This window comes from Melanerpes formicivorus, unplaced genomic scaffold, assembly GCF_026170545.1.
Source record: "Melanerpes formicivorus ecotype bairdi unplaced genomic scaffold, bMelFor1.0.p_v2 SCAF_2, whole genome shotgun sequence".
Taxonomy (NCBI): Eukaryota; Metazoa; Chordata; class Aves; order Piciformes; family Picidae; genus Melanerpes; species Melanerpes formicivorus.
The window spans coordinates 45,036,037-45,050,088 of record NW_027142354.1 but is presented as its reverse complement, the minus strand read 5'-3'; the positions used below and the strand labels follow the sequence as shown (position 1 = coordinate 45,050,088).

Genomic DNA, 14,052 nt, shown 5'->3' with positions numbered 1-14,052 from the left:
CATTCTTCTCTGTTACAGCTCAACACAGATAGAGTAATGGTTGGGTCACAAAATTCTTAGATGATTTCCCAGAATGCTCTAACATCTACAGGCTTCCCAGGACTGCCCTGAAATCTAGTATGCTCACAAAAGGGACATGGTAGAAGTGTTCTGAAAAACAGCTGCTTCAAGACTTCAGGTATCTGAGCATCACACAAAATAGCGTTACAGAACAGTGGAACGTCACCAGGTTCCAGTGACTTTCTACTGGCAAAAATCTTGCATTACATGAGAGCTGGAAAACCACCAGCCCAACTTTTGATTTCATATGTCCAAAGCCAGGTGAGGCCCTACGTTACCCCTTCCCGCCTCCCCTTCCCTGATGCTGACGCTTATCCTGCTATACACCCACAGCTCGGCCTGCTTCCCTAGCAGCCTATGAAACCAACCTCAGATAGCAGGACTACAAACCTGACACCAACTGTTGTGACAAAGACAACGGGTGAGCTCATGCCCTGAAGCTAGATCATAGAATCAACCAGGTTGGAAGAGACCTCCAAGATGATCCAGTCCAACCTACCACCCAGCCCTCTCCAATCAACTAGACCCTTGCACTAAGTGCCTCATCCAGTATCCCTGCTCATGTTTATTTCCATTCAATTAAGCCACAATGAAAGATTTAGGGAAAGTTTAAAAACCTGTCCCCTATCTTTAGCTACCAGTTGTTGCTCCCTGAATAAAGGTCTAGTCCAACTGACAAGCAGTTGAGTTCAGAATGAGCCCTAACACATACATCTTCCTCCACATCCATTTGACTTGCAGCTTTACAGCCATGTTTCATAGTATCTCTTGCTTTTTGCTGGGTAAAAGGCATGATGTGTAAGCACAGCATACAGACAGCACTGCAGCAAATACACAAATCAGCCTCTCAGCTGCAGCAGTTTTTAAGATTCCTTGTAAAAGGCTAGGCTTACAAATATTCAAACTTAAAATGCACTAACAAAAGTTCAACAATCAGTGTGTAAATCCAACACCACTGCTGAAAGGAGTAGTTATGACTTGAGCTGATCAGAGATTGTCTACCAGCTAGTTTTCATAGACAGTGGCCATTAGTTGGAAATTTCCTTCCTGTATGTCAGAGCAGGGTTTCAAGTTATACAAGGTGATGGGTAAGTTATCTATCACAGTTATCCCAGCACTGGACCAATAAACTCTTCAAAGCCATAATAATTTACAGGGGGAGTGGCCAATTTAACTTTCTTGGTAGTACTACTGGAAGATGACTCAGATGCAAAGCTCGTCAGGGCCCTGTGTGTTCAGGTGCATTTCTATGTGCACAACAAATATGTCATGTGATAGGAGTTATCAGGAGGTGTTTGAATGTTCTCTGTTAACAGTGGTGACTAGGTAATGGTTCTGCAGCAGCTCAGGACATGTATAAACAAGGAACCCATTTAGTCCTTTCTGTCATTTTGAATCACTAATCCAGGACATTAAAAAGTGTTTATAAGCTAGTATTAGGCCTATTAGATTCCTCACTGGTATTTATCCTCTATTAAGAAAATGAAGATGCCAGGAAAGCATTCCTCACTTAAGCTTGTATTGATTTTTTATGAAGCTTTAAAAACACACCTTGAAACAACTGTGTAACTAGGTTTTCTCAACCACATTACTGAAACAGAAGCCCCAAAACAAATTTCAAATCCCTGGCTGGCAGAAGGTTACATTTATGTACAGTACACAAAAGGATTATTCCTGGAATGCAGAACACTCCTTGAAGTCTTGTAAAACTGGACAATCATTCACAACCATGCTTGACAAAAAACCCCAGCATCTAAGTTGAACTGGAAAGAAGGTAAAGTACTGATATCCCACTAACAATGGAAGCCCCTTCACGAACTGACCGCTGGGGCAAGGGGAAGAAATTTAAACAAAATTCAGGAATTACACCAGCTGCCCTGTAACAAAGGGAACACTCACTGTCAGATGGGGGAAGCATGCAAAATTTATCAGACCACAGTTCCAGACTGTCAGAATTTCCATCTTAACAAGATGGGATTTTTGAGTTGCTGTGTCAGGGAAGTTCAACAGAGTTCAACTACACGTGGAATTTAGGAACTTCTGGATTCAACAGCAATCCAGTAGTTGAGCTCTCTGTATGTTCAAACTACTACTCCTTGCCTTACCATAACAGCCTTCAGGACGGAACTGGACCATGCTAAGACACAGCATTGCTTTGAAAATGAACTGGGTCTTGAACTGTACACCTGTTTGTTTCTTTTACTTTTTCAAGTGAGCAATATAGGGAGAGAACTCATCAGAGCAAGCAGGAGCAAGTGGTGACTGCTGGGAAGCCTGAGCCAGACAGGGGCGATCAGAAACACACCCTGAAGTCAGCGACCTCCGTCATAACCACGCTCACCACGGCCGCAGAGCTGCTTGCAGAAGTGGACCACGAGGCAGGATACGACCCACCGCCACCTCTGTGTCCCTCCTTTGCTGACCTCTCTACAAGAGCCACGGCTGCCGTCGTGAGGTGAAGAGGCTCTGCTCAGTCCCGCCACGGCTCCGATGGCTGCGCTGGTGCCCGCTGCGGCACGCACAGGCGCGGCGACAGGCAGCGTGCAGTGCGGGTCTGCAAGCCGTCCGAGAGGGGAGAGCAGGTGGGTAGGAAAACGAGACGAAAAAGCAGCAACAACAAAACTCTCTGCTGGCGCCCAGAGCCCTGCTAGGGTTGCGGGTATAGAAATGACCGTCCTGCCCTCCCCTCCCGCGGAACCAGGCTGGAGCCGGAGACAGCAGCCATCACCGACCGGGCAACGCGGGAGCGAGCCGAGGACGTGCCGAGATGCCGCGCCGGGGCTGCACACCTCTGATCGCAGCTGCTCCCCGATCCAGGAAAGGAAGAAGGGGACCCTGGATCGGAGCTCCCCGCCCTGCCTGCCCCCCAGTCCCAACGCTGCCACCGCCCACCTGTCGCGGGGGTCGACCCAGCTAGTGGTACGGCTGCCGTGATCGATGTAGTACACCTTCCCGTCGTAGTCCCGCGCCTCCTCCCAGCCCTCGGGCAGCGGCAGCTCCTTCCGCGGCATCGCTCCCACCGCCGGCCGCGCTGCCCCATTCACCGCTTCTCTCAGGGCGGCGGCGGCGGCGGAGGCCGGCCCCGGGGCAGGGCCGGGCCGGGCCTCCCCTCCCGCGGGCAGCGAGGAGCGGTACTGGGGCCGCGCCGGCCCAGCCGCGCAGGGAGGCAGCGCCGCCGGGCAGCCTCACATGCCGGCCCCACGACGGGGGCGGAGCGCGGAGCCGGCTGAGTCGAGGCGGGCCGGGCCGAAGCGCGCGGCCCCACGTCGCTGCGGGGGGCGGGCCGAGAAGGGCAGCTGTCGAGCCCTCGGTCAGCTTTGCGGCGCGGGAAGCCCGGCGCGGCCAGCCCCTCACGCCTCCGTTTCCTGCTCCGACGGCGGCCCGGCAAGTCCCGGGGCGACTCCGCCCCGGGCCCAGGGATGCCGGTTCCTGAAGGCTCCGCTCGCCCCGCCCCGCCGCCGCGTTCACCAGAGCGCCCCCTGCCGGCAGGGAGGATGGGGCACCTGGGGAGGCGTGCGGCGAGGGGTGACCGGCCCGGCGGGGGGAGCCCGGGGAAGGGGCGAGGTCACGAGGTCGAGGTCTCCATGGGGTGACATGGGTGACTTTTGCATTTATGCAGCGTAAAGAATGTAAGCCCTTTGCCGCTGGGTGTGTACGTACAGTAAGACCATTACCAGAGGGCAGGATTATAAAAATAAGTAAGGGCAGCACAAAAAAGTCCTAGGTACAAGCTGTAAGCCAGAAGGGGAGTAATGCCGTCCACGCTGCACGGCTCATTACCCTTCCCAGAGCAGCTGCCGCCATGGCTGTGACCAGTACCTGAGCAGAGCTCTGGCAGAGCTGCAGCAAAGTATGGAAGGAGCTATGAGGACATACACTCCCCAGTCTTTTGTCCCCACATTTAAGTAATTTAGACTTGAACAGACTGCCCATAACAAACTGTCACAATAAAAGCTCATATAACAGTGTGTGATCAGGGCATGAGCTAATATGGGTGCCCTGCACAGCATGGTGATGGAGTTTTGCATGAGGTAGCACTTTCCCTAGGGAGCACCAGCTGACTTGTTTCCTGCTGTCAAGAGTGGGGGAAAACCAAAAGGTTTTTGTAGAGCTCCAGCTATTGAAACGGCAGAATGGTGCAGGGATTCCTGCCAAGCACAAGGGTGGAAAAGGAAACTGGAGGATGGGAAGAGGGGAGCCCTGAAGCACTGGAGAGGAAAAGTAAAAGCAAGAAAGACAATTAGAAATAACATCTTATTTTTATGCCAGATTTGGAGGGTAAGATAACTTCTTCCAGGTTTTCTGACAACCTGCTGGGAGGCAGAACTGCTAATTCACTGGAGGCCAAAGCAGAATGCAGTAGCAGTTGGCCGATGAAGTGGTTGAGCAGAGAAGAAAATGAAGACAAGTAACACTGAAAGTGAGGCATTTGGAAAATAGCCTGATTTAACCCCATTTTGTCTGAAGCCAAACTCGGAGTGGGATACTAAACATGTTTCTTTTATGACCAAGGCCATACACAAGACTTTTAAATTATTAATAAAGCAATAGTGGAATAAGCACTGTATCTGTCCACAACTCTAAACTAAGCTTATGGTTTCTTTTGGAAGCAAAGGCTTGGAGTACAGGGAGCAGTGCCGCTCCAGTGAGCAGACACCAGGACCGCCGGGAGTCTGGGCTGATGCCAGTGGTGTGCAGAGGATTTCTGTGGGGCACTGGGCTAGTCGCTGTGGCCCTTGATTTCTCTTTACTGCTTTTAATCTCGTGTATAATGGTGTTTTTCTCTTTGTAAAACACTCCGCAAAGTGCTTAAGATATTTAAAAGGGAGAACTGTAATAACAGGAAAAAGAAATCAGCAACAACTAATGTTTTGAAATATTTCAAGACAAGATGTGAATAACAAAGAGATAAATTAATGTGTTTTCATATTCTGGTGGTCTTAGTTTAAGCACAGAGGTACTTCCAAAAGGCATATTTCATTTTAAAGCAATTTTTCCAGTTTCCAGAGCATGTGTAGGTGATACAGAAAAAGGCTGTACATGAAGAAACTGACCAAATACCTTTCCTTTTCCAGATGATACTGGCTGTGATTAGGAAGAAAGTAATTGTGGGTTTGGGTTTGTTTTGTTTGTTTTGTTGTGGTTTGTTTGTTGCTTTTTTAAAAAGATAATTGGTTTTGAAATAAATGCTTCAGAAAATACGTGCAGGTAGTTCTGACTCAAGTCAAAAGATCGTATTTTTGTTCTCCTCTTTATTTTTTACCTCAGGACAAAAGAAAACCCAAACACTCTCATTGAACCATATGAATTCATGAATGTAATCAGGAATGTGCATATGGTAACTTACTCCCTGTTACCACTTACACTCACAACAAAAGAATTCAGCGTTATCAGAGTCTGTTTGAACTTTAAAGCAATAAACAAAGAGGTGATTGTTTTCTCATGAGCAAAGAAAGGGAAGGTTTGGTTCCTAGGTAAGCTCTTACCTATGTGAAAAGGAAAAACAGAACAGAGAACAAAGTCTGCAGAAACCTCTTCTGGTTGTTGGTTTGTTTTGGTTTTTTTGCCCTGGGGTCAATGTCTCCAGCACGACCTCATGTGCTGCACACCACAGACACATTCAGCTTTGTAGAATTCACAAATCATTCAGTAACAAGAGCAGCCATTTTCTGTTGGTGATTTCTGTTTCAGAGAAGCTAGTTGCCTGCTGCTCAGGACTGTTTTTTTTTTCCCCAAGAAAAGCAGTCTGTATTTTTGTACTCAGCACTTAAAGCTCTATTCTTAACTGACTGTGAATAACAAAACCACAAATGTAAAAAGCTACTAGTGCCCAATATTGATCTCTTAGCCAGTATCTTCAGGTGCCTGACCTGAAATAAGAGGAAAATTTGGCTTAAATTAAACTGCCAGAGAGCAGTTACATTTTGAAATACCACATTTTAGTTAAAACCTCCAGCATTTTCCAACTTGAAGGAGTCATGTTGTTTCTGTGGAAGGTTACTTTATGTTTTCAGAAAGCCCCTTCTCCACTCTGCCTAGCCCCAAAATGTATGTCAATTTTTTTTCAGTTTCCAATTGGTATCTTAGTGTGGTTGGTTTTTGTTTGTTTGGTTGTTGTTGTTTTGTTTTGTTTTAAGTCAAGACCTAGGTTTGGAAAAATGCAACATCTAATTTTGGAAGTAATCCAAAGCCTTCCTACATTCAGAAGCCATTTCCAGTCCAGTGGGAAGAGCAGAGATGCCACAAAGAACTCATACAACCTGGTGTACTTTCCAGTCCCAACATGAAAGGAACTTTCTGTAAACATTGGCAAAGCTGTTTCATTGTTTTCTTTCATACTCCTTCAAAGACCCATTGCTGGAGGCCTTTAAGAAAAATAAAGTAGCTGCCATCTGCAAAGCTGTCCAGTTGCTCTGGAAGGTATTGGGTGCATCTTGCCCGTATCTCTGCACCCCTTGCTCCAGAGGAAGCAGCTGTTGTTTGATTCTGTATGCATGCTGTATTTGGTACAATCCTTCCTCACACACCATGTTGTGTAGCCTAGGTGAGATGTGAAGAATGGTGAAAGTTTCAGGTTCCTCTGGCAAGGTGACTATTAAATAGGACCCGTGCAGCAAGCTGAATTTCTCACTACCCTGGAAAGCCTTCTGGATAGACTTTTGCTGCATTTTGGCCTCTCACAAGAGGGTCATAAGAGGTCCCTGACTAGCTTGTGAAATATGATGCTGTGGAATCATAGAACCGGTTAGGTTGAAAAGACCAACAAATCCAAGTGCCAGATGCTACGCTTTGGCCACAACAACCCCATGCAGAGCTACAGGCTGGGGTCGGAGTGGCTGGAGAGCTCCCAAACAGAGAGGGACCTGGGGGGTGCTGATTGACAGCCGCCTAAACATGAGCCAGCAGTGTGCCCAGGTGGCCAAGAGAGCCAATGGCATCCTGGCCTGCATTAGGAATAGTGTGGCCAGCAGGAGCAGGGAAGTCATTGTGCCCCTGTACTCTGCATTGGTTAGGCTGCACCTGGAGTACTGTGTCCAGTTCTGGGCCCCTCAGTTTAAGAAGGACATCGAAACACTTGAACGTGTCCAGAGAAGGGCAACAAGGCTGGTGAGAGGCCTTGAGCACAAGCCCTATGAGGAGAGGCTGAGGGGGCTGGGATTGTTTAGCCTGGAGAAGAGGAGGCTCAGGGGTGACCTCATTGCCCTCTACAACTACCTGAAGGGTGGTTGTGGCCAGGAAGGGGTTGGTCTCTTCTCCCAGGCAACCAGCACCAGAACAAGATGACACAGTCTCAAGCGGTGCCAGGGGAAGTTTAGGCTTGAGGTGAGGAGAAAGTTCTTCACTGAGAGAGTCATTAGTCATTGGAATGGGCTACCCAGGGAGGTGGTGGAGTCACCATCCCTCGAGGTGTTCAAGAGGAGATTGGACGTGGCACTTGGTGTCTGACCTTTAACCCAGTACTGCCTAGTTCACCACCATGTTCCTGTTTAACTATGCCGTGAGTGGGCACTGTGTGGAACTAATAGTTTCACCTGGGACTTGCTCTGTAGGAAATGTGCTGATCACTTCCCACAAAGTGCATCTATGCAAGGAAATGCTGCTCTGGTCAGGTTTGCTGCAGGAGCACAAGGCTTCTTTTTTTTTTCCTCCTATTTCCCACTTCACATTAGTAAGGAGTAAAGTTGGGATTTCAGTAGTCTCCCAAAGTGTTTTGCGACAGTATGTATCCATCCTGCTGTGTTAAAACCAAACCCACTTTTTGTCACTATTATTTCTTTTTCCTGATTTGTTTCATACATTCTTAGGTGTCTGTAATGACAGCAGAAAATTGTTACATTTCAAGCTACCTTTGCCACTGTTTATCATGAACAACATTAGTAAATATACTGCAGTTCTTTACACTGTCCCAAGCACTGAAAAACACCTAGCAGAATCCTTCACATTTATTTATTAAGTGGTAAATACATTACTTGCTTTTGTAAGCTCATAGGATAAAATTGTATATCTAAGGGAAAAGTGAAGAATATGTCACACGGAAGCTAAAATAAGAACGAAAAATAAAGGCAAGAGACCTAAGGCTGAGTCTGGAGGCTACAGCCTTAAGAAGCCTCAGCCACTGCAAGCCTTGTGCAAATACATGTGAATTTTCAGCACCAAGTCTGCAGGCCTCTGTCCAAACTGACCCCTCCCCAACCTTCACACCGTGAGTGCCTCATATGACACCGGAGGACACAGGAGTTCTCAGGCTTCCCCGAGCAGATGTTCTTCGAGCTAGTGTTCATGACTGCACACTTGAACAACTTGCCAGGTGTGAAATAATCTTTTTCTAGTCCTTTGTTCTGTGGATATTTTTTTTCAGTGACTGTTCAGAAGTAGCTTGCTGACAGTGTGTGTGGAGGGGGTAATTACACAGGGCTGTTTATGAAACAGAGTGAGATACTGTGGGCTTAGGACAGTCCCCATCCACTGCTGAATCAGGGTCAATATTTACACCAGCACGAATGTTCAGGCCATCCACTGCCACAGGCAAGGCTGCCTCTAATGTAGCAGCATTGTTAACACCAAAGGCAGGAAAACCTGTCAGCTGAGATCTGCCTGGGAACAATGGTTTATACTGTAGGACACTTGTGACAGGGACACACCTCGAGATTGCTGGGGCTGTCTGGGACTACCACTAGCACTTCACTGAGCCACAGATTTACTCTGTGTTGCTCTTCCTGTCCCTGGCACTTTGTACGCTTGCACCAATTATGTTTATCTTTTAGCAAACAAGCCTGCAGCAAGGGAATAAATTCCTACCTGTGACCTTTGAGTGTGCTGAGACTTTTTTAACCTACAAACAAACCAGGATTTTTTTTTCCCCCAAACAACCTTTATCTCTTTTGTTTTATTAGACTCTTGTGTGCACACTGGAAGCACTGTACTGCAATTTTCCCTTGACATTGCTGGGTCTCTGTGTTCTCTGAGTGTGTGGACATCCTTTGTAATGTACACTAGGAGCTGAATATGTGTTTTCTACCTTGCAATAATTGGGAGCTGCTTAACCTAAATGGAAGACCACCTCAGTGAACTTGCAGCTGCTCTAATAGTGGTGAGAGTCTCCAATCTCAGCATATGCTCCTGTGCCAATCCCCAGGTTCTTGGCTGTCTCTGTGGGGCATCAGCAGCTCTTGGAGCTGCTACCCATCTGCCCACCCAGCCACTCAGCATGGGGCTTCGCTGAACTTGGTGGGAGCCAAGGCCATGGCACCAGTGCTCAGGTCCTTCAGCCAAGATGGAAGCAGGTCTGCCCTCACCAGCTAGCTCTGGAGCTGTCGGTGGGAGTTAGGAGTAAGGCAAATAGTCACTCTTAGTTATTAAAAAGTTCTTAACTTTCAATCAACCTGTCATGGAGAACATACATGGCAGAAAAATCAACTGGTTTGGTACCAATTGCTATTTTTACCAGCCTATTATTTTTTTCAAAGGTTAGAGAGACCTCCTCTCATAAGCGTATTGCTCTTGATCATGTGTCAGCCCACCAGCCACAGAGCTGCCACAGCACCAGACCTCTCTGACCAGAAGGTATGATCTTCTGCATTACTGCCAGCATGGCTTATGTCTCCCAAACCCAGTCACCTAATCTTATGAGAGTGTCCCATGGTAGTGGAGTGGTGGGATGTGCACAGGACACATCAAGGCTAGGGCTTGTCCTTAGCATGTGGCATGTGCCTTCCACCGTGCACAAGGAAGGACAAACCTGCATGTGCACAGGCTTGTAAGAGGAAACTTCTCCTTGTGAACCAATACCAGTAATCATTCTTGAGCTGTAAGAACACCACAATGCCATCATCATGCCACATCAAAACGAGCTAACCAAGAACCACTGGGATGGCAACATCCAGGGAAAGGGGAGCAAAATATATTTAGTTTTGCCAACATGCACTATGTTTCTAACCTGCAGATTTGATTTTTCTGTTGGGGTTAATTTGACACTAGGACGGCAACATCAGAGCACTGCAGGTGGGATTTCTGTGTCTAGCATGAGGTGCTGTGCAAAACTTCTGTCTTCCATTAGCCTTAACAAACAGTTTTGGAGGAGCTGGGGGCAGCAGCTCATAGCAGTGCATGGTGAAGGGACAGGTGCCATAGTCTCTCCATGTAGGATGCAGCTGGGTGAGGGACACCAAGGGTGCTCTCATTAGCCAGCTGCTGCTTATCAAGGTAGGAGTGGGACGAGAGCCAAGAAGCTCAGCAGTGTGTCCTGCTGCCTTGGCAATCTGTCCAGCAGCATGTCTGCAACTGTCAAGTGCAGGAACAGCAGAGGGACATGCTTGCCATGAAGTGCCATTGCTGTCTGTAGCATGGCAGGTCCCAGAGGGGACAAGACCACATGCACCAGTGAAAGGCAAAGTACCACGAGGGCAGAAGCAAGTTCTTCAGTGCTTTCTCTTCCTACCTATATGCATCTCATTTGCTCAGCAGCACACTGTTTTGGTCAGACATGACAACCAGCGGCTGGTGAGATGGTGCTGGTACTTGCAGCTTGGCATTATCCCCTTACTACACGGGGCAGGGGTGACAGTCTGAATGGCTGCATGGCAGAGCAGCAGCAATGGTGCTGCTGGATGAATGAGAGTCTTCAGCCCTGCTGCAGTCAGAGGTATATTCCTGTACAGCATGCATCAGCCTCACAGTTCAGCAGCAAAGAAAGAACGAACAAAAAACATCCAACCAACCCCACCTAGTTACTTCGCTACATAAATCAGACACTGAAGAAACAACTGTCCACTTAAAGGAGCCTAGTGTCACTTAGAAAACACTAAACAAGTGGCTAGAACTCTAAAGACCAGTTATTCCAGGATTTGGTAATCCACACGCTGGTCTGTAGCTGCTGCTCAGCCTCATCCAACTAAAGGCATCATGGAGCTGTACTGGTGGAGTGGCTGCCATTCGGCTTTCCTCTTGGAGATCTGGTAGCATTGCACAAGAGACTTCTTGTGATGCCAGGTGAGGCCTGTGACCACAGGGACAGCAGCATTTATCTCCTGTACCTCTCACACCTCAGACCCGGCCCTGGGTGCAGCAGTAGGAAGATCTGCTGCCAGGGCTGGTGGGAGCAGTGGGTGGGAGAGAACTGGAGGCACAAACTGCAAACCTGACAAACTAGGCCAAATTCTTGGGCGTACAGTCAGACACCTTACATTGTGAGCAGTTCTGCAGTGGCATACCCAACATCGAAGTGGACAAGAAGAATTGTTTTCCTATACCTGTGTGAAACCTTGTGAAGAGTACTGGGGCTGAGGAGAGCACAGCAGCACAGCAGCCTGGTGTCCTGCTGACCAGGAAGGGGCAAGGTGCAGCGGCCATCTTGCGCAGCAGTGCCCAGTGCTGCCTGGCAGTGCTTGAGGCCTCTGTTCTGAGCCTGTCTGGGAGCAGAGAAGGCTGCAGGTGGTCTGAGCACACAGGTGCTGAGCACAGGGATGCTGAGTGGGGGGCCCTGGCCACCCACACAGCTGAAGCTACTTTGTGTAATTTTCTGTGGAGTTTAACACAGGGCAGCACAACAGACATTTGGTGTTTCTGTGAAGATCAGCATGGCGCTGAGAACTCCCTGTCCAGCTGCACGGGGGACTTGGTGACACAGAAGAGGCTGAGATACTGAATGCCTTCATGGCCTCTGGTCTTTCGTGATAGGATCTGCCTTCAGCTTGCCCAGGGAGCAGGGAGGACTTACCCTCGGTGGAGAAGGATCAGGTAAGAGACCACCAGGGAGGTGGTGGAGTCACCGTCCCCGGAGGTGTTCAGGAGGGGATTGGATGTGGCACTTGGTGCCATGGTTTAGTAGTCATGAGGTCCTGGGTGATAGGTTGGTCTTGATGATCTGTGAGGTCTCTTCCAACCTTATTGATTCTATGATTCTAAGAGGACACAGTCTCAAGCTGTGCCAGGGGAGGTTCAGGCTGGAGGTGAGGAGAAAGTTCTTCCCAGCAAGAGACATTGGCCCTTGGGATGTGCTGCCCAGGGAGGTGGTGGAGTCACCGTCCCTGGAGGTGTTCAAGAAAGGCTTGGATGTGGCACTTGGAGCCATGGTTTAGTTGTCAGGAGGTGTTAGGTATTAGGTGATAGGTTGGACTTGATGATCTCTGAGGTCTTTTCCAGCCTGGTTGATTCTGTGATTCTGTGATATGGCTGAGCCTGCAGAATAGCTGAGGGACCTGGCAGATGGCACTACCAGGCCATCGTTCAAGGGTCATGGCAATTGAGGGAGTTTCTGGTCAGAGTGGCTGATAAACCAGAGTGTCTTCTGCTGTCCAAGGGCACAGACTGGAGAAAGAGGCTGATAGGAACCTCCTGAACATCAGGAAAGGGAAGTGCAGAGTCCTTCATCTGGGAAGGAACAGCAAGCACTAGTACAACCTAAGGGCTACTCAGCTGGTAAACAACTTTCCACAAAAGGAGAACAACAAGTTGACCATGAGGCAGCAATGCTTCATTGTGAAAAGCAGGCTAATGGCATCTTGGGTTGCATTAGCAGAGCATCAGCAAGAGGTTGAGAAGGTGATCCTTCCCAGCTGCTCTGACTGGAGTGCTGGATCTGGCTGTGGGTGACCCTGTACAAGACAGATACGGATATGCTGGAGAGAGTCCAGCAAATGGTCATGAAGGTGATGAAAGGACTGGAGCATCTGATGTAGGGGGAAAGGCTGAGAGAGCTTGGACTGTCCAGCTTGGAGAGGAGGTGGCTAAGTGGGGATCTTATCAGTAAGAATATCTGAGTGGAGGAATAACAAAGGAGACAGGGTCATCCCAGTGGTGCTGTATGATAGGACAAGAGGAAACAGGCAGAAGTAAAGAAAATTCTGGTTAAATGTAAGAAATACTAATTTTACTGTAAGAGTGACTGAGCACTGGAACAGGTTGCCCAGAGAAGTTGTGTTCTCCATCCTTCAAAATATTTAAAACCCAGTTGGAGATGGTTCTGAGGAGTTCCTAGCAATGAGTTTAGCTTCACCTATCTTGTAATTTGGTAAAACCTAAAGAAAGGGGATGAATTCCAAGCTCTCTGTCAGCTTCCACTCTCAGTACCCCCTGCTTTTTAATAAGGGCCCTGTGCTGTGTCACATGTGAACACTTGTCTCAGATGCTTTGTGACAGGCTGTTTAATGGCTTGGCTTGCCCACCCAGCATGCCTACCAAAGCATGAAGATAAGGATATCTTAAAAAATATCACTACAGAAACAAGAATCTGTTTTTTATCTCTAGGAAGAACTTTTGACAGATGAGTAAGTCTGGCTCATGAAGAAGAGACTATTAAGTCATGACTATTGCTGATCACTAAAAATGAAGATAGTTGGATTACTGATTTATACCACTGTTTCTTCATATTTTATTTACATGATTGCTTCAGTTAATAAAGTTTGGGAAGGGAGAGGTATTTGAGCCAGTCACAAGGCCTGGGCTTAGGCGGAATAAGCAGTAATACAGCCAACACAACTCTGCTGGCAACTTTGTATACACAGCCACAAAATTAGACTAAAGCCTGCCAGAAGCTGTCATCTAAAGATGTGAAACTTCTGTAAATATAATTTCTCCAATAGTAATGCTGTTGAGCTGCTATAGCCCAGCACAGACAGCGCCACAGTATACTGTCTGCCACCTTCTGTACTCATGGTGGCTTTTAACTGCCACTTCCATTGTAAATCCTATTTGTTAAGGATTTATAAATTGGCTGCATTCACTTGCTTCTCTTGGAAAGCTGGCACACAGCTCTCTCCCATGGTGTTTTTTTTACCACATTTTGCTGTATTACTTGCTTTTTTCATTCTGTCCTTTTTTTTCCTTTCTCCACCTTGGCTCAGAAGTACCACAGATGTAGCCTGACTGTAACCCCAGAACCATTAAATCCTCAGTAAAGGCTAAGACATTCCACAGATGCTTTAACAAACAAAAAAATAAGATCAAGCCTAACCTGTTACATTAGATATTTATTTTGAAGAGATAATGCAGAAC

At 47.8% G+C, this 14,052-nt stretch overlaps 1 protein-coding gene across 1 annotated transcript in view; it reads right to left on the bottom strand.

Moving 5' to 3' along the window:
- The window catches only part of WWC1 (WW and C2 domain containing 1), a 70,978-nt gene extending 67,716 nt beyond the window's left edge, over positions 1–3,262 (bottom strand). Inside the window, exon 1 of the mRNA XM_068158446.1 lies at positions 2,953–3,262. Within this exon, the coding sequence (XP_068014547.1) occupies positions 2,953–3,071 (119 nt within the window). The 5' untranslated portion in view covers positions 3,072–3,262. The remainder of the gene's footprint in view (positions 1–2,952) is intronic.
- Between the last annotated feature and the right edge of the window lie 10,790 nt (positions 3,263–14,052).